This window comes from Scardinius erythrophthalmus (genome assembly GCF_964197995.2).
Source record: "Scardinius erythrophthalmus genome assembly, chromosome: 12".
Lineage (NCBI taxonomy): Eukaryota > Metazoa > Chordata > Actinopteri > Cypriniformes > Leuciscidae > Scardinius > Scardinius erythrophthalmus.
The window spans coordinates 18,751,882-18,776,318 of NC_138232.1; the positions used below are offsets into that span (position 1 = coordinate 18,751,882).

The 24,437-nt window shown below is 36.2% G+C and overlaps 1 protein-coding gene across 1 annotated transcript in view; it reads right to left on the reverse strand.

The window, feature by feature from the left end:
• Positions 1 to 1,837: 1,837 nt before the first annotated feature.
• Positions 1,838 to 24,437, reverse strand: part of tprg1 (tumor protein p63 regulated 1) — a 30,507-nt gene continuing 7,907 nt past the window's right edge. The window contains exons 4-6 of the mRNA XM_081381849.1: positions 24,113 to 24,289; positions 4,794 to 4,947; positions 1,838 to 2,632 (exon numbers count right to left, since the gene is read on the reverse strand). Of these exons, the coding sequence (XP_081237975.1) occupies positions 2,438 to 2,632; positions 4,794 to 4,947; positions 24,113 to 24,289 (526 nt within the window). The 3' untranslated portion in view covers positions 1,838 to 2,437. The remainder of the gene's footprint in view (positions 2,633 to 4,793; positions 4,948 to 24,112; positions 24,290 to 24,437) is intronic.

A 24,437-nucleotide genomic window follows, 5' to 3' on the forward strand; every position in this document is an offset into this window, starting at 1 on the left:
TAGGCGACACCTAACACGTTCGCTAGATTTTATAGCCTACGTGTAGAGCCAGTCTCCTCCCGTGTTCTCACCCTAAACGGGTAGAAGCACTGATAGGCCCAGCTCTGTCGGCTTGCTGCACCATACTGTGCTCCTTATTGCTCAAGAGTGAAAAACCTTTGAGTCCTCCAACACCCTCGGCCCGTTGAATCCTTGAGAACCGGGTCTAGGCTGGGTCCCATATGTGTGACCCTACGGGGATCCAATATGTGTATTCTTCCACGGCTGCTCCTAATCGAAGCCTGTGTCTTTCCCTTGGGCCAAGTCACCCAGTATTCATATGCAGTGCAATCTTCGGGCTAGTCCATATGTATTTTTCCACATAACTCTTTCGAAGAATGTGGCTTCCGCAGCGTTCCCCTTTCCCATAGAAATGGCATGCTTTCCCAGTGTTATCCAAAAATCTCACTGCTTAGGTTATCACAGAACAACAGTGACAGATACACTCTGTGTAAGCCCTCTCCTATTGTCCTTCCAGGCAAGAAGGGCTAGAGGCTTGCACAGGGCGCTGAATGGGGTGCAGAAGCTATGGCGCTTTGGTAGGGATTCCTATTCGTCGGTCACAGCGTGCGCCGAGAGTGACCGACTAGATAGGGAACATCTCGGTTACGTATGGTAACCCTCGTTAGGGAACGGAGACATACGTCCCGTCGTCACATCTGCTGCTCATTATATACCCGCGCTGCGTGGCTGAACAGCTGATGCAAATGATTGCACGCTAATGTGCATTGGCTCATTTAGTTTCACTCGAAGTAGATTGGCCTCTCTAGCAAGATTCCTATCTGTTGGTCATGACGTACGTCTCCGTTCCCTCCTTCAGGGAACGAGGGTTACCATACGTCACAGAGACGTTATACAGTATAATTACAGTACACAGAAACAGTGGTTTAGATGAGGGGAAACTCACAATTTTCAAATTTATTCGTAGCCAATTTTTTACATGTACTGTATTTTTTGCAGAAATGAGAAACGACTGCCTCAGGGAGGTAAGAGAGTTTCTTGTCAGAAGACCAAGAAATTGCTAAAGAACTGCTGTAAAATGCTGCAATGAAATTTATTGAATATATTTGAATATATTTATTTTCTAGTGTACTGTAATTGACAGTATACTCTTCTGAGTTGCATACAGAGTTCTTATTCAATTCTTTGGTATTCATCTACTGTAAGATCACTTTACAGTAGTGTAATGAAAATCGTTTTTTCCTAAAGCTTATTGTTGTATTTTACTGAATCTGCACTTTTATGTTATATACTGTAATAGACAATGAGCTGCAAAATCATTGCTGATTTCCAATATGAGGTGTTTGTTACAGTGTTATGAATTGATCTCACCAGTTTTCTCCAGGCAGGAAAATAGTCAGTCTATTTGTTATTTGTGTGATATCTGGGGCCAAAGTTTGATTCTGACAAAAGATAATTTGTTTTTGACCGAAATATTTGAGTTTGATGTCGAAGTTTGAGGTTTGTAAAAACTGGTGTGTAGTTATGAGATTGTTTACATTTGTCAGAAAATGGTGAATTGTTTCATGAATTGTGTGTTAGCAATCAAGAAAATCTGTAATAAAAAAAATCTGAAAAGAATCCACATTCAGTGACTTATGTACACCGTGTTAATTGGGGTGGCCATGCTGGTGGCAATTTTTAGGGGACAATTCGCATTACCTTAAATGTAAAATATACATGTTTTATACGTTTCAAGCTTGTTGACATGGCCCCACCTTAGAAATGCCCAATAAATCAAAACAGAGCAAATTAGTCAGATAAATGAAGCACAGCTAAGGAACACAAATTTCAGTTTCAGCACTAATAAAGCATGTTTCAGTATTAGCATTTATTTTATAAAGCTTTGCAGTTTGTTTGACATTCTGTTAAAGAAATATATCAAGACCACTGAGTGAATGTAATTACACAATATGGGGAAATCCAGTACTGCATTTTGCTGTAATAATAAAACCCTAAACCATCAAACAGAAATGACTTATATACCCTTATGCATCAATTGGCTTGTAAGAAGCTTTATGATGAGGTACAATATCAGCATAGATACACAAAGAAAAGGCACATTACAAAACACATAGTGAGGTTGCTTCTAAGAGATAACATGCCGAACACAAGATATTTCTACACAGGAAGTCGTAGGAGGAGGGAAAACATTCTTTGTATGTTAAGACACAACCAAAAAGGAAATGTCTGATTGACATTTTGGTGTTAATGTAACTAGATGAAACTGAAAGGTTTGATGGACATTAATAGTATAGATAAACGTATTTTAAGAACAAAAATTATACATTCCTCCCATATATTTAAAATATATTAAATTAAAATATAAATTACACATGCTCAGCTGGTGCAAGAGAATTACTTAGTGTAAACAATCATTGGAAGACACAAAGTGCCCTCAGAAACCAATATTGCCTCGTGCTAAGCAATAGCCCAGCTTGTTTTGGTTGCCTATGACAGACATCAGACCAACATATGCTTCGATTAGAATGGGTTGATTCAGCACAAGAACCCCGTTGGCTTTTCCAGGTACAGGATTCTTGCTGTGGGCTTTCTGCGCTGCTAAAGTCAGCTCCTCCCTGAAGTTTTCAATCTAAATGAGGAAGAAAAATATGGAAAAGTAATTTATTCAGTACTAAAACACATGGCAAAAACAACTTTTATATGATTATTTGGCTCAACTCGTGTTTGTCAGGTTGGTGGTTTCTGCTTGTCAAAACAATCCTGTTTACGTTTTCTCTTTTTTTTTTTTATCAACCGTTCTTAATTTTTGTTGAACCTGCTGTTCACCTCAGTAGGTGGGGTGGAATGTGAGGAATGGGAATGTGTGGCTGTGGGATTAGACACCCCCCTTAGTCCAAATGACTGGTTATGCGATCTTTGAGGTCACCTGCATAAGACCCTTTGCTCACACCAAGAGTGAGCCAGGGACCAAAACAAATCTAATTTAAAAATGTTGGATTTCAGTGATTTTTCTATATGCACTATTTCTTGTTTATTGTCTAATTAAATGACACAGCCTTAAATCGGGGGTTTACGTATCTAAAAATTATGTACTTTTTCTAAACCAATGACCACTTAACCTCAAACTGTCTACGGGCCCCCTAACTCCAAAAAGATGAATGTGACATAATATAAGGTCTACTTCAGATAATTAGATGATCAAAGATGATCATGACATAATATTTGTCATGCTTTAAATAAGTACACTTACTTTATGTTGGCTAACATACTACACATACAGTACTAAAGTAACTGTAGTGTGTTATTCAGTATTAGGGTAAAACGGGGTTGAAGGCACACCCCAATTATACTCCCATAGTGTATGATTGAAGGAAAAATCTATATGTTTTATTAAACATTGATGGAGCAATAGATTTTGTGTGAAAATAAATCATAAAAGTGGTTAGTTTGTTTAAAAAGTGTATAAATGTATGAGATGGCAAGATGGACCTTTTATCCCACACACAAGGTAAAAGGCTCACCAGCATAGGGCAAAAGGCACATATTATTCATACAAATAATAGAGAATAAAGTCAAATGCACCTTTTACCCCAGTACACCTTTAGCCCCATTGTACGCAATATTTTAAGTTTAATTTATTTAAAAATGTAGTAAATTACAATTTCATCATTAAAAAATGTCTAATTAAGACTAAATATATCTAAATACATAAATACATAACATACAAGTGACATTTAAGTATATTTTAGTTTCCCATAAATGCTTGTCAGCACATTTAGCAGTACACTTTAAATATATTTCAAAGACAGTAGAGAAATTATGAAATTACATATAAAGATGTACTTAAGTCCTAGTTAAGTGGGTCAAAAGGCACTCTAATTTCAGCTAATTGCATTTAATAAATTTAAGTAATAATATATTTTCATTTATTGCAATTAACATAATTGTCTGAAAACATTACGTTCCGTTCGCACTACAGTATATTCTTTTAAAGTGTATTATTAGGTACTTTTTTTTAAAAAGTATGCTAAAATGTACTTTTTTCACAAGGGAAAGATAGATATAAATAAAAGAGGTTGTTTTTATATGCATATAAAAATAAGCAAAAAAAGCATACCAAAAAACCTGCACACATAAAATAAAAAGGTTTTTGGTAAGCAGATGGTAAAAAAAAAAACTTAATTTTTTTAACAATGGCATATAAACTATAATTATCGCCAAATCTAAATGATCAACTTTCAGTGCTCAGCCTCTTAAAACCTGGATCACAAATGTTTTTATTGTCAGGAAATTACTTAATGGCATGTATAAACACAGATAAAAAGTCCAGGTGGAACTGGTGAGCCTTTCATAGATTAATACTTATATTCAGTAACTTGAGTCAATTTATTTATACAGGAAATTTCCACTGACCCCATTTGATTTCGATTGACCCCAGTTTGAGAAACGCTGCCTTGAGTAACCTTGCCTCTAGCCTCAAGCTGTCATTCTTTGAAATCTTAATCATATAGAGAAATAAATATTGCACCACTAATGTTAACTGAACACGTCATTTCTTCCTAAGACGACTTCCAAGAAATTGTGGATTCTTACTCCCCCTCTGCAAGTCCTCTGGCAGGTTCTGTAACACTTGTGAGTAACTGGTTTTGAGAGTGGCTACTGGCTAACTGAGCTCATTTAATGGTTGGGTTTAGTCTGATAGTTTGAAGATCTTATAGGAATATGTCTGAGGTAAGGAATGAGACCTGACTGTGATAAACGTGTTCTGTGTGTTGCATTGTAATACTCACCTCACACAGGTGACCCAGCTGCTCATTGGCACCCCTGACAGGGTGATAGGTGAATGAACAGAAAGGATAGTCAACAGAAAAAGGATTCCAACGAGATGTGAAAGATGGTTCTCTGAGTTTATCCCAAAACACCCGCACACCCTCACCTTCTCTCCTGAAAAACAAAGACATATCGTAATGCTTGTATGCTGGAAGACAATGACAGATAGATGATAGCATTGCTAGAGAAATCTACATTTACAATAAACTCTACAGGGGACTCTACAAGGAAATGCTATGGGATCCACAGAAAAGTTCAGAGAAAATAAATAAATAAATATATTTATTTCTATATATCCTATTTCTATTTATTCATTCTATTTTTTCAATTTCTAATTATTTATTTATTCTGTTTTTCTATTTCTATTTATTTATTCTTTCTATTTTTCTATTTCTATTTATTTATTCTATATTTTTCTATTACTATTTGTTTGTTAATTCTATTTATGCTTATTCATTTACTCATTTTTTCTATTTATTTTTATTTATTCTATTTCTATCTATATTTATTCTATTTCTATTTATTTATTTATTTATTTATTCCATGTGTCATTATAGAAATTAATAAATAAATAAAACTAGAAAAAATATAAATGAATAAATAAATAGATAGAACTAGAAAAATAGAACTGACTGAATGATGTTTATAAAAATATATATATTTTAGGAAGGGGGTATACCTCACAAGAGAACAGTCACATTTGGGTGTCCCTGAAAACCCCTGACATACTGATTGCAAGTCTAGTGGGAGAATTCGATGAGAGCAGAGAAAAACACTATGGAAATGCATAAACGCAGATTTTACAAATATAAAAAAATAGAGTTTCATGAGTTTGCTGAAGCATGCACAAAAAGCACTCGGTACAAAAACAGGAACACGTGGCACATATCTTTTGTTGCAACATCTGTAATCCCTTACTACTAACAAGTGCATTATCTACTCAGGGATTCACAATGTCATGCTTTCAATTAGGTCAGCTTGACCCCAGACCCCCCAGCTTCCCTCCCTGCCAAAACTGTCACCATTTCTCTTCAGGTCGCCTCCTTTATTTACAGCCCAATGTAATGTTTGCTAAGCTTAGAGGCAATTCCCTCCGCTCATCAGATTTTCTTTCATCCCCTCTGCCTTTCTCTTTTGCCATTTTAAGTAAATATTTTTTTTAATGAAAAGCCTAGAGGGGATGTCTTTATTTTCCAGGCTGATGAAACCTCATAAGACAAGAGAGTGCCTGGCAGCAAACACAGGGCTTTAAAACCTCCAAACATTCGCTCTTTGTAATGTGTTGGCACCCTTCCATGTTTTACAAGCATCTTTCACAACAGACAATGTACTGTTTCTCCATCAGTCATGGAATGAAAGGCTGTAATTTTTACAACTGTCCATGCAGTCACACTAAGAGACATTCTTCATTTAACACCAATTTGTAAGTATTGCATCATGTATTGGTGCAACAAAATAAATCAACAAGCAATAAATCGTTTTTTCCTGTTAATATGAGTTTTTGTCATGCTTTCTATTTCTGTGTCATTGCTCCGGGTAGCCCCGCCCACAGTGAAATGTCATTGGTTTAAAATCACATTCCTCGTAAATGTATATTAAACTTTGAATGTGTTCTGATTGGCTGTTACTGTGCCGCATCCCACAGCATTTTCACAAGAAATCTGACACATCATGCCTGGTTATAATATTCTAAATGAGGCAGTATAAAAAACACATTTAACAGTTTTTTACTTCTATACAGAATGATTAGTAATCAAACATATCTGTGAAATCTGAGAAGTTTTCTTAACTTCATGAAAGCTAGCTTTTAATGGAATGAGCTTGGTATGAATTCAATTTCAGGAACTTTCTATCCTTGATAGAGTTTTTGAAATGGAAGTAAAAGTAGTTATGCTTCGCTAGTGACATTTGATAAACGTGTGGCCTGTAAAAAAACTTCAGCACAACACCATAGCCATTAAACAAACGCAACCACATAACCAGTGACCTAGCGGCACCTCCTTCACTCTCATACAGAGAGACTGGGCTCCAGGTAAAGTCAAGAATCTACTGTAATCATTACAAAGCATTCAGTCTTTAGCCTCAGGAGGTCTAATTTTTGTTTAGCTGATAGATGGATACATACTTTTCTCCACATTCACTCGCCCCTCCACTTGACTGAAATATTTCTAAATTATGACACACAGTTCTTGCATTCTAAAAAAAAAATGGTCACATCTAAATCATTTAAATCTAAATCTTTAATTTAAGTAAAAAATATTGATTAATATCACAGAATTGATCTAAATAAAACTAATGTTTATGTGCTAAAATCAGGTAGAAATAGCTCTTTAAGGTAACAATTGGTGGTTATCATTTTTTGCAGTTTAGTAACCACAGTCATGATCATATGATTTTAAGATATGATATCATAATATATGTTGCAGATATATTAAGGGAGGATACATGAGAAATAAACATATCTAACATCAATATCCTGCTACTTTGTAGCACAGAAACAAAAAATAAAGGCTTTAAGGTATGTAATGAAATGAAAGTGGGTAAATCATGACTAAAATATTGAGTAAATAAATGATAAAAGCTTTGTTTTGGGCGGGGGGGGGGGGGTGATTCCTTTAAGTATGTGTAATTTATGATTTTTCATTTGAGCATATGACTCTTTGTTTTAAGAGTACACAGAGGTGTCAGTGCTTGGAATCTTTAAGCATAAAGCCTTTTATGAATTCAGATGCATATCTTCAACACGAGACAATTGATGCAAACATGTGCACACAGTTGCTTAAAACGTGCCTGTTGCATTTCCAGGTGTGTCGTATTTTGGCAAAAACCAACAGACTCCAGAACACACCTTAAGCAGGACCAGTTCCTGCCAAACACACATACCTTAAAGCTACAGAGAAAGAGTGACTCTTTAGATAAAAAAAAAAACTAAAAAAACACAAAAAACATAACTACAGGGCAAGGCTGTGTCTCCAGCTCTCACGATGCTGCCTATGTTTACACTAACACTCTCAGACCTTGACAATGGCTGCTGAGGTCTCGCGGGCTACACCCTGCTGAATAAACTGTTGTGTTGAGAGAAAAAGAGAAGAAAGGTGATCATGGGGTGGCACAAAGCCCGACTCAGAAAAAAGGCTGAAAATTTGACTTTGTTGAGTAAGGTTTTTGTATGTTTGCTTAAAAGCGTAAAGTGTGCTTTTGTGTGTACATGAGCAAGTGCACACGCATACATTGTTTGTGCCAAAGCAGTTGTGTATTTTACTGTGTGTGTGTGTGAGTTGATCCAGATGATTCCAGAGGAAAGCTATCAGTACGCGTGGGCCAGTTGAGACAGGCAGAGGGCTGGGCTGCAGCAGCCAGCGGGCTGGGACATTCACTGTTTGTGGTAAAGGCTTGAGCTTTCACTGATCATTGCCACTCACTCTCTTACACACACACACACACACACACACACACACACACACACACACACACACACACACACACACACACACACACACACACACACACACACACACACACACACACACACACACACACACACACACACACACACACACACACACACACACACACACACACACACACACACACACACACACACACACTATTTCATTCCATCACTCTACATGATTGAGAAAGATTGAGAAGGGGAGGGAAAGAGAGGGATGAAAAGAAAAGGTGAAAAATGGATGCTAAGATTTGTCATGCATGAAGCTTCTCCGAGACAAGTTACACACATGGGTGCATTCCTAGAAATAAAGTCACACTAAATTTGATATTTCCTGCTTGCCATAAAATTGAAATAATGGCCAAGAGGAAACATTAAATTTAGTGTACAGTACTTATGTACAGTACACTAAATGTACAGTACTTGCAGGAACGTTTCTCAAACATAAAAATGAAAGAGTGATTTTTAAAAATGTCAATTGTAAAAAAAAAGTGATACAAAATACAGAATATTTTAAAACAATTTAGATAGTATATATAATCTTATAACTTATATTTAATTTTATTAATATTCAATTGTGTAAAACAAATATTTTGAAAGTTGTTTTAAGCATGAAAATGTCTTATTATTCCATAGTGCATATTGTTTAAATAAAGTAATAATCATAGATGTGTTGTAACATATCACATTTTTGTAAAAAGGTTCATTACTAAAATTCAAGTTAAAAAAAATGTATTTGTAAAATTTATATTTATTAGGAGGGCTGTCAAAATTAACGTGTTAACCAAGTGGCAACCTTCCGGTCTTCTCTTGAATCCAACACGGAAGTGACTTAAAATGCAATTCATCGACTGGTTGCTAGAGACAGGCTCCAAAAGAGAGTCAATCCCATATACCCCCAATGTTAATATGCCCAACTTTACAGAAGAAAAAAAAAAATGTTTATAGCCTGGTACAAAAAGTGGTTTTGGTCTTTATAGCTAATTTTGCCCTTCATGACAACTGTGAGGGGGTGAATATTTTTACAACATCCTCTTTAAAGGGGTGGTTGATTATGATTTTACTTTTCTAACATAAGTTAGTGTGTAATGTTGCTGTTTGACCATAAACAACATCTGTAAAGTCACAATGCTCAAAGTTCAAAGCAAAAGAAGATATTTGCTTTTAAAGAAATTGTTTTTGAAGGGCTACAACAAACGGCTGGTAGGTACTACACGAGATTCCTCCCGGGTTAGTGACATCACTAACCCTACAATTTACATAGACCCCGCTCCCAGGAACACGCAGTCCATGTTGAGAAGAGGAAGAGTTGTTGTAGTAGAGCACATTTGTGAGTCTGCTCAAGCTGTCACAGTACATAACACAAATGCAATAGCATGTCACTCTGTAGGCATCTTACAACAGTTCCCACAGATTATCATGACAGAATATGCTAATCAAAAACTTGAAGATAGTTAGCTCCACATCAGCAACATAAATTTATCAAATAACCATTCAGAAATCCTGTTGCTTTCTACATGTTGTCACTCTTCTTGAGTCTCTCCATCATTGTCCGACTCCAGTTTAAACATAAAAGGCAGAGCGGTTTCTGACTTTTTAGTGCTTGTCAGCGTGAGGTAATTGAAGCTGCTAACACACAAGCTCTTGAAGTTTCACCCTCTGTGACGGGAGCAGCAGCTCATTTGCATTTAAAGGGACAGACACAAAACGACACGTTTTTGCTCACCCTCAAAAAGGGACAATTTTAACATGCTGTAAAAAATAATCTGTGGGGTATTTTGAGCTAAAACTTCACATACACACTCTGGGGACATCAGAGACTTATTTTACATCTTGTGAAAAGGGGCATTATACCACCCCTTTAAATAATATTAAGCCTTAAAGTTCTGCATAATTCCGGTGTGGCCACTTGAGTGACAGGTGGATTATGGCTGCTGTCACTACTAGCCGCTTGTCTGCTGTCTGTTAACCGTCACCTCAGCTAATCCCGCCTCTTTGCCCATTTTCAGTTATCTGGGATTGACAGGCGGTGACGTGCTGCCAAGATGTCGACGGCAGGTTCCGCCCACTTTGGCCTTCAAAAATGCTCTTCAGAAACCTACGGGTGACGTAACAGACACTACGTCCATTTTTTTTTACAGTCTATTAACATATGCGCTTAATTTTTTCAGTTTAACTCAGTTTAACTCAGTTTAACTGGTTTAACCATGTCGTTATTACCATAGTCCCGAGATGACAACACGTGTCAAATTATATTCAGAGCTGTTCACGTCCTCGGACTAGGAATTACTGGCGTTTCTATGGCACCACTAAATCTATGGCGGTCAGGTGGTACAGTAGTCGCATGGTACAAGTAGGAACTCTAAGACAACTCCAAGCTGCAATTACGAGCTCAACGAGGACGTGAATGCTTTTTACAAGTTTTTACAAATCACGTAATTGCAGTAATTACGACCTACACACACGACTCGTGCGCACAGAAAGCCACTTCAGACAGCACCTGAATGGACAAAAACAAAATTATGCCAAAATGCCTGTCTTGCCGAGTATCCCCGCAAGCACAGTCTTAAATTAGTTAAATGAACTTAAAGAGTAGTGAGAAAATGAGATGTGTCAGATCCTCATCATGAGCGGCAAGTCTTAAAGTGAGAGTAGCCCAATAAACCTGCTGTTGTTTGTCATTAAAGGGCACCTATTATGAAAAATTCACTTTTACATGGTGTTTGAACATAAATGTGTGTTGTCAGTGTGTGAGCAAAACCACCCTAGAATGATAAAAATCCACCCAGTAGTTGTTTTACTATCTCAATAAATCACAAGCACTGTCTCAGAACGAGCTGTTCTAAGATTGCTCTCACTGTGACGTAGAATTGCGCTAAGCCCCACCGACGTGTTTGATTGACAGTCTGGTTTTGGCATAGATCCCGCCCTCGGTGATCTGTCAGCTGGTAATGTCTCCTAAGAAGTGTAGGTGTTCTGTTGTGGGATGTAAGAATGGACATACTAGTCTTCATTGACATCAGAGCCACTGAAAACGCAGCGGATGGATTTTATTTATGAAGAAAAGGCGCCACTTAAAACTTCCTAAATACAAGAATCATTTTCTGACTGACTGTTTAGTGAACGAGGGTCAAAGTTAATCCTCAAGTGTGGATCGTTGCCTACTGTTCGCGATCCAACGTCACCTCCAGAAGAATTAAATGTATTTTATTATTTTTGAGCAAATAGTCATTTCAATCAATGTCAGCCAGTTCAACAACAAATCTGCGTCTAAAGCTATTTATTGTCGTCGTCATAGGATGTCTCAACAAAACAACGTCAGACAGTTTTATGTCACGTACATTATTTTTTGCAGCAATAACAAATGTAAAATGAATACCTCTATCTCCATAGACAGTATATAAACGTCTATCACCCTTCAGCATTTGTTTTCTGGTTCTGTAACGTTAGCCATCTTCTCATATTTGCCACATAAGCGTGTGTGTAAGTTAGTTTAAAAAATTGCGCGAAAGTTATCACAATTTGTTTGTGTGTGTGTGTGTGTGTGTGTGTGTGTGTGTGTTGCACATCCATAATTGCAAAGGGGACGCGATTAAAACTCTATAAGTACATAAATGTATCAAATAACCATTCCGAGACGTTTAGTCCATTCTCTTTCGTGTTTATTCTGCCGGAGTCTCTTCATCATCTGGGTCCAGAAGGGCGGGGATATGCAGCTCATTTACATTTAAGGTGGTACACACCAAAACAGCTCTTTTTAAAACAGGCCCCAAAAATGACATTTTCAAATGGTTATAATAAATTAACTGTGCTGAAACTTCACAAATACATTCTGGGGACACCCAAGACCAATATTACACCTTGTAAAAAGGGGCATAATAGGTACCCTTTAAGGATAATCAAAAAACAAAGGAAAAAGAGAAAATCACTCACTGCTCTTGACTGAATAACATTTGTAGCTTTAATAAGGATTAATCTACATTTAATTTATAATTTATGCAGTGAAGACTGAAGTATTTGATAACTATTCAATTCCTGTATATACCCTTAGACCTACCTAAAAATCTTAAAGCATTATTTACAAGGTTACACGGGTCAAAAACAATGAAAATAATTCATTTTTGTGCATTTTGACAGGGCAAGAAAAAATCTGAACTGGTCTGACTGGGCCAATAGAAAAAATTGAGCCCTGATATATTGAAGGGCTCATTTATATGTGACATTAATTAATGGGTTTATGTGAATATTGTTTTAACTTCACTTAAATTAAAAGTTTTTAGATTTTTTTAATAAATATTAAGCGTAGCGTCAGTTCTGGCAAGTCACGTTAGTCAAGCTCGCATCAGCTGATTCACGTCTACCTATAGGAATACGACTCCTATTACAGTATACATATATAAGCTCCTTTAGTATTATCAGCAGCTATCGCGTTTCTCAGGAGCTAATTACCCTCCTCCATCCCCAGCTCCTCCTCTCATACAGTCAGTATGGCATTCTGATTCCCCTTGAATCAGAATAAATTCTCGAATTATGTTGTACTTTAAAATCTTGAATTAATGATATCTACAATACATTCATGTTGGTTCTGTTCTGTTTACCCCAAGGGTAGGCAGCATGGATGCGCAGGGAGTTCTCGCCCAGGGGTGCGTTTCCCGAAAGCATCGTTTGGCCAACTATGGTCGCAAGTTCATCGCAATGTCCATTGAACTCTATTGGTAACGACGGAACTTGCGATCATAGTTGGCCAACGATGCTTTCGGGAAACGCACCCCAGAACAGAACCATACCGCCAATCCTAACTGTATGCAATTGCCAATTGTATTTGACGATAGTGGTCCTGACAGAAATTAAAATGTATAGCTTTCAATTATACTGTAATGATTAATAGCTATGATTATTGGCTAAAATTGAGAAAAAAAAAAAAAAAAAATTCATAGACACATCAGTAGCACTAGCAGTATTGGTATCGGTGATGCCTTTCATAAAAAGATGACATGAAACAAATATTTAAAATATAGGCTACTGTCTTTGTAGTTTCTACATGTGAAATTGTAGAAATTTCAATATATTCAATATTATTACAATATAAAAATATATTAAAAACTTTAATGTTAGGTGTGATTAATCGTGATTAATTACAGAAAAATGTGTGACTGATTACTTAATTTTTTAATTGATTGACAGCACTATTTATTTATTTTTCATATTTACACAAAAGCAACTGTCACTCTTAATGATGTTTTATTAACAAAGTTCGAGAAAAGCACGTTCAGATAATTAAACCTAATTAAACACAGGTGGAGCACATTCAGATAATCAAACCTAATTAGACACGAGTGGAGCACACTCTGTTAATCAACCCAATCAACGAGTTAAGAGGTGTATATATACAGCAAACTTACCTCCGTTCGTTGACAGTTTAACAGCATCCCTCCACCACCCCATCTCCTCACTTCTAGTCCTAAATACTCTCAATGGGGGGAGTACTCTGGGTTCAGGCAAAAATTCTGAGCTTGGAGCCCTCCCCCCCGGACAGCACGCAAAATACATATAATCTTTACTCTGTTTAATTGATGTAAGTGTGAACTCGTGAAATGTCAGTAGTGTCCTAGTCCCTCCCCCAGAGGAAAACTTCAAAATCAAATTCCTTAAACTGCTTTTGTATGAAAACCGCTTCTCATGTTATAAACTGACAGCCTGTCTATTAATTTTCATCATGTTTACATGTTTGTTTTGGAGTCTTACAAAAAACAACAACTGTGGTTTATTTAAAGATTTTGGACACTTATGCAACAGTTGTGACTCATTATACGCAATTACTCGTTGATTTCAAATGTATCTGCAAATGGTGACAAGTAAATCACTGAAAGTGATTCAGTGACATCAGGGCCCTTATATGGTTGGCTTACTGGATACTCGTTAGGATCATTGGAGAAATTTTCGAATGCCATTTCATCCTTCAATGCTAGAATCTAGTCTATTGCAATACTGAAACATCAAAAAGAACCTTTATAGAAAAAAGCTTCATTCCTCATTACATCAGTGCCACTGAACGCCTAATGAGTTATATATTTTTGTGAAGTCACAAATGTTACTAGTTGCTATTAGCTTTAATAAGGAGCAATCTCACTGACAAGAACATAGCAGTCAATGGTAAATTGTTTTAACTATAATCATTTATCATAACCTCGAATGACACAAGAAGATACATTTAATCAAATAGCACATTTGAAATTAGGATTGATGGGTTTAGTTTTTGAACAACTTCCATATTGAAATGTCACCTCAATTGTAGAATGACTCAAAAATAAACACAACAAGAAACACACACACACTCAAATGTATTCTTAGTTAATCTCTGGTGCAGCGTCTTGAAATTCCTGTAGCGGTCGACTGCACTTATGTATGGCTGAGGACTAGTAAGTCAACACTCTAGATGAATATCAGAGGTCTGCTACAGCTGTCAGGGCAAGTGGCTCGCGGAGTGCCAGAGCCAACAAACAAATCCCCAGATTGCTCAACAGATACTACTATTGAGCAGCACGGCCATTCACTGTGGTGGGCCATCCGTGAACCAGTCTTTTACTTGACATGATCGTAAAATAAAATTCATGCAAAATATTTCAGAGCAAGAGAATAAGGGCGAGAGGAAAAAACAGGTGGGGCTTTATCCCAGTGACTAATTTCCTTCAGGAGGTGAAGATCCAGGAAAGTAAATGCCAAGAAATTATGCATCATAATGCTTCTGTTTTACGTAGGCATATCTTATTGCAATTAGGCATAAATCAGCGCTCTCCATATACTGTAAAACACCACAAGATTTAGAGATTTAGCGCTATGCTTCCATTTCCTGACAATGACAAATGAAACTAGAGTCTCTCAGGTCCAAACAGTGCTGACACATTATTCTACATGCGCGCAGTGGACACAGTCAATACAGTAAATGACCTGGCAAGCACTAGCATGTTGACACATAGTTAAGAAATGGTTAACAAATCCCTATGTAAACTTTAGCTAATCCTTCCCAGGAAGTCAATCACAATGAATGCTTCAATACAGTTCTTTTGTTTGTGTAGTTTTTACCCCACCCAGTGCACTTAATGGAAACAGCTCAGATTGATTGCAAGGTCTAGGAAATCTGAAAAATTAAAAAGCTTAAAGTAATTCACAAGTTATATCGGCAATGTTGTTCTTAATCAGGTAATGTGTGCAAGTTGGTTTTGGTTACGGTGCAGTTGTGGGAGGATATGAACTGGATGAGGACGCTGTGCACAGCTGGTCTAAATGTGTGAAATTGCCCCCTCTGCTGACAAAATGATTCATTATCAAGTGTCTTATATATATATATATATATTCCATCCTATACAGTCTTTTGAACTTTCTACTCAACAAGAACTTCTTGAACAACAAGAAATCTTTCTTGAGCATCAAAGTTTATAGAAAGACTTCATGTGACACTGAAGACTGGAGTAATCGTGGGCTTAGAATTATAAGGTTCTATCTCAACTTTTGGTCGAAATTGAGTTTGAGACATAATCTAATCCATTAGGTGTTTATTAATGCCTGTGTGGTGTTATTTTTGTAAAAAAAAATATTTTGTTAGTAGTTATTAATAAAATAAAAAGGTTCCATTTCTCCATTGCCAGGTGGGATGTAAAAACTTTGATGCTCAATATCTCAGAACTACCCTAAACGGAGATAGAACCTCATAATTCTTAGCTCACGTAATGGCTGCTGAAAATTCAGCTTTGCCATCACAGGAATAAATGACATTTTAAAGTATATTAACATAGAAAACTAGTTGTTCTCTACGTCTTCTCTGTGGCAATATACAGTTATCGCTTTGCCTATCCAAGTTTTGTAATGACAATCTTCATGCTTAATTTCATATTTGGTTTTCTGCATGTTTTCATTTGACAGAAAGCTGAAAATTGCCTTCAAGTCTGACACATTTTATGTTTCATAAACATCCTCTTTACACTTGAAATGCTGGATATATTTTTATAGCAACATTCCGTCAAAAAAGACACACAAAAAAAGGCTCGTCAGCACGAGCTACCGAGGACTCATGAGTGATGTTCAGGATAGATGGCTAATTACCTTGTCTAGACAGTCTGGGTGAAAAGCACTTTTTGAAAACAGCCACAGTGAATGAACTCTCTTTGCACCACACTGAGGCTAAGACTCATTCAAAACCACCGTGAACCATTCTCCCTGCAGTTAAAGGAAGGTATCAGTGGCCTACAGACATCTGGAGTAAACCCTTACTATAACCCATGATAGAACTTGGTCATGGTGGAGCCACTGCATTTTCTGGGCTGCACTGTAAATAAATCTGATTATCATGCACAAAATAAAATAAAAAAAAATTACTGGACGGTATGAATATCCATCCAGTGCTCTTTCTTAAGAGGTGTACTGTCTACACAGTACAAAATTAAAAACAGAAAGGGTAGAGAGTCTCAAATAGAATTGCATGTCTCTCTCATTCTCAGTAGTCCAATCATTTATCACTGTAATGACCCATGGTAAAAGCCCACAAGGTTTTATGTATGACTAAACGTTTTCAAAAGAGCTGAGAATATAGGAATGCACATTTATATTCTGGCTGATATAGTTAATTATTTTAATTTTAATGTTAATAATTAAATTCTATACTACTTTGAAAAAAAGTAAAAAAATACTATACACAAAATTAAAATCAATAGTTTTAAATTCTACAGCTGAATTTAGGCATCACAACGTTACGTACAATATGAAAAATGAATATTCATATTGAGATCTTCTAAAATCATGCAGTACATAAAATACTACTAGAGATGACAATAAAGGTAACCTAAATGTGAAAACAGGTGGACATAAATATACAATATTGGCCGATATACACTACCATTTAAAAGTTTGGGGTCACTATGATTTTTAAAGAAATTAATCATTTTATTCAGCAAGGATACAATAAATTGATCAAAAGTGAAAGTAAAGAAATTTGTAATGCTACAAAATATTTGTCAAATAAATGCTGTTCTTTTGAATTTCCTATTCATCAAAGAAAAAACAATCACAGTTTACATTGATAATAATAAGAAATGTTTCTAAAGCAACAAATCAACATTTAAAGGTATAAAGGAGGATCTTTCTGAATTTTAGATAAGACCCGCCCTCTCCACTTTTTGAAAAGTTTGATTGATTCACCAGAATGATTGACAATTAGGAGGACCAATAGTACAGTATAAGTTATCCACCCGGAAGTAAAAAATCCTCCGCTATACCTTTAAGAATGACTTGTCAAGGATCATGTGACACTGAAGTTTGGAGTAATGATGCTGAAAATTCAGCTATTGCCATCACAGGAATAAATTACATTTTGAAATATGTTACAAACAGCTGTTTAAAATTGTAATATTTCACTAAACTTTTGAATGGTAGTGCATTTAATCTTGACTGATACTGATAAATTAATAAAGAACACATCCATATCGGTAACAAAATGGTAATATATTCCAGTAATATACTCATAGTGGTAGCAGAAAATTTGTCAGATGATACAAAACCCATGGGGTCCTGATCACCCTGTCTGGGATATTACAATAATATTCAGCTGATACTTTGATAAACTAATGACCAAAAAATCCCCAAGTGTCAACATCCAATTGTTTAAAGCAACACAAACACAACTGCACAAAAAGTCACACACTAAGGGTGTGCTGAGGGTGTGTTTGGTTCAACTTAAACAGACTCTCCCTTACAAAAAAGTAGTTTATTCAAGTGTTCTATTAGTATACTTCTTTTAGACTAAAAATAAGAAAGTATCCTTTCAGTCTACATTTTATATACTTCTCAAAAATACTTTTTGTATTTCTCAGAAATATACTTAAAATTACACTTAAGTGTACTTGACTTATACTGACAGAAAAGTCCAAGTATATTTGGCCTGTACTAGTACTCAATCTTTTGATCGAGATATACTTAACCCATTTAATCCCACTGGTCACAATTGTGACCACAATTTTTCTTTGCATATTTTAGTGTGAAATTAAAAAGTAACTCATATTATGAAGTACATATTCATATATAATGAAAATGTAAGATGTCTATAAGAGTTTATGGCAGGTATAACATGATTAGTTTGTTTGGTTATGTGACCACACACATTTATTTCTTGGTACTGTCGTCTTAACGAAAGGATGACATAAAAGCTCAGAAAGGACAGGTAAGAATACTAAGTTCCTTTTTGAATAGCTTATACATTTTTTGCACATATCATCATGAAAGGGTTACCTATACATACACATTGAAATTAAATTAATACATGCTTTATTCTGTTGTGAAACTGCAGATAAATGAAGACGGTCACAATAGTGACCGGTGGTAGAACACAGGGAGTCTATGTTCCCCATATGTAATTCTGTGTTATTTTTATGAACTCTCTTTCAGACTGACTTTAAGTCAAGTTTTGGATTTACTTAATAATAATAATAATAATAATTAATAATTTGTTACATTTATAAAGCGCTTGGGTACTTTAAGCGCTTCACATATGGAAGGGGGAATCTCCTCAACCACCACCAATGTGCAGCATCCACTTGGATGATGCAACGGCAGCCATATTGGACCAGAACACCCACCACACACCAGCTTACTGGTGGAAAGGAGACAGTGATGAAGCCAGTCAGTATATGGGGATGATTAGAAGGCCATGATGGACAGAGGCCAAGGGGCAAATTTGGCCAAGATGCCGTGGTTAAACCCCTACTGTTTTTCGAAGGACATTCTGGGATTTTTAATGACCCCAGAGTGACTCTCTGAGCACCGTTATTCTCACCCGAAGGACGTTCCTCTTTGCCAGTAGTGTCCCCGATCACTACACTGGGGTGTTAGGACCGACACAGACCACAGGGTGAGCGCCCCCTGCTGGCCTCACTAACACCTCCTCCAGCACCAACTCCTGGTTTTCTCAGGAGGCCTCCCATCCAGGTACTAACCAGCCTCAGCCCTGCTTAGCTTCAGTGGGAGACCACTCTTGGGCTACAGGGTGATATGGCTGCTGGAGCTGGATATGCTCTGTCTTCCAGAGACTGGGTTAGGTCATGGGCCCAGTGTAGTGATGGGTTTGGCTGAACAAGCTGGTGTTCCAGGTGGATGCAACTTCAAGCATGACATGACTGCAGGTTGTGGTCAACAGTTGTGGTCAACAGTTGTGGTCACAGTGCTGTGGTCAACAGTTGGCTGTTCCACAGAGATGTCATGAATTGTGACTATGATCTCCTTGGATTTCAGCAAGTAGTTGCCCAAAGTCTCCTGAAAATATTTGGTACTGCACCAAAAGGACAAGGGAGGCCATCCTCAATGTCAGCTGCTGTGACTGATATACCCAGGTTTGATGGTGTTGCCCACTGGCTGATAAACACAGGTAGGCAGGACACAGTTGTGATTTAAAAAAAAAAATATATAATTCCACTGTTATTTCTTTAGGACGGTGATATATAATGAGTTCCACACCAGCACACAGTTGTGACTGTTGATTGATAATTTTTGTGATGCTTTCCTGTTATTCATGAATTGTTACATGTTCCTTGACATTGTTACGTGTTTCCTACCATAGGCTAATTTTTAATCATTTGTTTATTTTAATTTGTTTATTTTAATTTATTATTTTATTTCTGTAAGTTTTTTTCTTTTCATTTTGTAATTTTAAGTATTTTGCATCATTTATAATGATTGAATTCTAAGCAATTTCCTATAATTTATTATTTCATCATAATTTAATTAAAATATTTGTGCCATGTTACTGCATAGGATTGCTATTTTGTAATTTTTTAAACTGGGCCAGACAATGTTTAACTATTTGTTAATCGAATAAACACTTCAACAATTTAATTCTGTCTTCAAACTAATTTCTGGAGATTTTTGATTTATTATATACCCCATAGACTTAGACTCCCTGTGTTCTACCACCGGTCACAATTGTGACCAGAGATAAAACTCTTATTTTCATGGACTTTTCAAATATTTTTTTACATTATTGACATTGATTGTTTAATATACTTGCAAATACCACACAAACTCATAAATTTCATCTCTGGGAAAAATTTGGGATTAAATGGGTTAAAGTATAATTAAGTATTCAAAGTATACTTGGCTTGTAGTTGTGTTAACTCTGTTGATCAAGTAGCCTGTTAAATATTTTTTTTACTTTTCATTTACAGTCTTATGAAGCTTACATTGTTTGAAAATGTTGATTAGGATATTGATATAAAACAGATATGTTTCTAATTCTGCGTATCTGGATTTTTGTGTAGGCTAGTCCACTGGTAGTGTATAGGAATTTACTTTAATTCTACTTTACTCTTTACCCACCACTGACTGAATTTTCCAGCTATCCATGTTTTCACTGGTATACGGTAGGGGGGCCTATATGACACATCTTCTAGTACAGAATCTCCGGATCAAAACAAAGGAGAAGAAGAAGCTGAAACAAGTGATAGAAGATTGCTCACTTAAATGTAAAATAACGTGATCATCAAACATTAAACAGCGTGTAAATCAAAACTGCTTAATGTTACCAAATTAAATTAAGCGTACCCAATGAAGAGAAAACGACTGTGAAGCTTTGGGGGTGTTGGACTCGATCTACTCCATCTGTGTTTTGATCATCATTCTGAATCTAATCAAGATGTAGTCTTTGACAAAAATGTGATTTTCTCAACTTTTTTGTTTAAAATGTTATGTTCACTTAAAGAAAACTTACAAGTATACTTGCAGTATAAACTACTAGTAGTTTACTGAGAGTACATTTCAGTGTGTACTTTCATAAACTAAAAAATGTACTACTTGTATTAGAATAGTAAACTACTAGTATACTTATAAGTTCACTTGTAGTACAGATGCATTATAAATGAGAAACCTAGTTGTGTACTTAAAGTTTACTACTCTTACACTTACTCTTAAACGTATATTTTTAAATACTAAAAGTGGGCCAATTTAGTCCCAAGCAGTATTGAAATTGTACACTTACAAGTTTACTACAAGTACACATTGATATTAGTATACTTAGGCCTACAACATAAAGTATACTTAAAAATATACTTGAACATTACTTAAGTATACTTCATAAAATGAACTTGAAGTATACTTCTTTTTCGTAAGGGCTGGTGCGATTGCTCTGTTAGTGCGGTCCATTTGAATAAGCTTGAAACCTGGTGCATACCAAACAAGCATACAGAGACCACTGAAAAGGGTCAATTTCCAAAGAAAAGGTGCGGTTTAACTGAAATACAAATGCAAAAGACAAATGACATCTAAACTAACAAAAAACAGGATGTGATGTAACAATATGCAACCCTAAAAAGGACAGAATACTCAAGCAAACCTGCGCTGCATCCAAAATCATATACTTCCCTCAAATGTAGATTTCGGACAGTTTTTCTCATCAAAGGAGCTACGTTACCCATTAGTTCGGTAGTTTTGACTCCTTTACACATTTTATAAGCTCTTCACGAGTTCTCAGCTGGTAAAAATACTATGTATGCACTTACAACTAGCGCATTTAGCCCAGCACACAGTACTGGTTTAGATGTTCGGTAAGTTCCGTCTCAAAATATATGTCATAAAAGCTGTATCTTTTTGTTTTGTATCTTTAGGTTCGGTCTTAAAAATGACAGTGTGAACGCTAAGTGAACCAACGTTAAATGTATCATTTTCTTTGACCAAAAGAACAAGAAGATTGAACTACAAGTGTGAACACACCTTAAGTTTCCTTAGAATGCACAAATGCATGCAACTATACTGTGATGTGGGGCAACACAATTTGCTGTATACATGATTTATTCCATTCACTCAATATTCACTAATTCATCGGACTGATGCTGGACAATGACTGCTGTCCCACTACTGTATTGTAAATTGGGTTCTGTACAGAAACATCTAACAGGTGACTGACAATAACAGAATGAAGGACTGATCAACTGGAGTGATTAAAGCTGAAGAGACGAAAAATATGTTGTTGAAATGACAGCCTGGATATCAGTAAGAATAATATTTAAGTGGTGTGTTGAGAGTAAAAAGGAGAACATGAGCGGAGAACTGCATGCATAGTTGTTTAAAAGAAAGAAGTGCAGACAGCTTGAGCATGAGATTAAGTTTGCGAAAAGACAAAATAATGAGGGAGATGGAAAGAAATTAAGCAAAAATGGAAGGAAAAGGAAAACGAAAGAGAGTGGCTTTAAAGCTTGCCTTTCTCCTCCAGCACTCTAGGGTGGTTTTCATTGGCGTTTTATTTATAATTGAATGTAATGTGGGGAGATAAAGTCAGCCCAATACGGCCTGCCTCTCCTAAGCACTTCATGCCACATTACGTTTTATTCATCAAATTAGTTTTACTTGGGTTGGTGTCCCCTGAGCCAGCTTTAAAAGGTTTGGATGAAAGGACTACATTAATTTCTACCACTAATCGGTTACACAAGAGCTGTACTGACAGCTCTCCCCTCCCTGCGTTATAAAGTCCTCCTTACATCCCATTTCTATTCACATAATCCCTCCACAAAAAAATTAAGAGAAGAAAAGAGGCTCTGGCCTCCTTCCCCTCTGATACCATTTGTCAAATCCTGCTGCATTGTGGGTATTATCACCCTGTAAAAACTGCTAATACGGTTAGGAAAAATGACTCATGGTCTCAGATTTTCCTCATTTGTCTGTTTAAGGCTTTATGGAGGATGGAGAAATGTATAGAAATGAATGAGAGTCAAAAGCCATTGGCTTAAATATTCACAAACATACAAAGTGCTTTAATGTGAGAATATTACAGGCTACTGATGCCAGTTGGAACACCTGGGTACTTCAGTGGCAAGTTATGAGTCTTATGAAAATGTTACTGACATAAATCTAACGACTTAATTCAGTAATGAATTAATTTTGATGTGCAATAACAGTATATATTGCAATCAATTTAGCATTTACTACAGTAATAAAACAAAATAAAACATTAAAAACAGTAATATTGTATAACTTTTTCAAATATAAATAGAAAATGTTTAGAATTATTTAATGAAAAGAAAGTTAAAGGACAACATTTATTTGATTATATTTATTTATTTATTTATTTTTGTAACAATGCAAACGTCAATTTAATGCATTCTTGCTGAATAAAAGTATGGCAAAATAATAATAATAATAATAATAATATTGTACTGACCCCAAACCTTTTGAACAGTAGTGTATCTTCTAATCATATTTCTTTTCAATAACCAACTATTTTCAACCAGGTGTCCAGCTATTATTAAGACCACCAAGAAGATAAAGTAACACTGGCCTCTGTTTACTTGCAGTTATCACATCCACAATGTCCTTACTGAAGCAGAACAGGAGTCCATCTCTCATTCTCGACAAGCCCTGCAAGTTTGTCATCTACATATGGAGCACCTCTCTTTGTGTTCTATCTCTCGCCAGACTTTCCTCTTATCATGCAATTAAGCATGACATGCAAAAGGTGAGGAGGAATTTGCAACTGATTAACAGAACTGGCAATAAGCCAGTGTGGAAGATGTTTCTTAGAAAAATACCTTCTGAGCGCTCTTGAATGTACAAGGCTTCATTACACATGGCAACAGGTGGCACAATAACAATCAGTGGAGCATAGAAAATTTTTCGTGCTAGTATTTTTGGTTCTGACAGTCACAGTTGATCAGAAACTATGAAAATCAGATGTACGGTTAAAAGTTGAGGAACTGCTGGCAAATGAAGAACGTTCAGAAACTTTTTGTTGCATTAGGGAGATGTGACATTTTCAACAAGAAATGAACTGATACTAATGAAGGAAAGGGTGTTACTCACTTCAGGAGGGAATTTGGTGGAAAGCAGAAGGTACCATGGCAGATGCGGTCGATGAAGTTGAGTGGAATCTTCTGGATCTGCTCACAGTGAAGCATGATGAAGTCATACTTGCAGATGAGAAGGGTGTTCTCTGTGATGAGCACCAAACGCTCTTTCTCATTGTTCCAATGATCGATCCTACACCGGAAAAATATGGGTATTACTTGTAAAAATGCACAATATTAAAATTCTGGCCAATGTCAGAGCCAAAGCCTTGTGGGCAGTACTCTGATATATGATGCAGTAGCACCTTGAACAATACTCAACTTCATAAGCAGTTGCTACT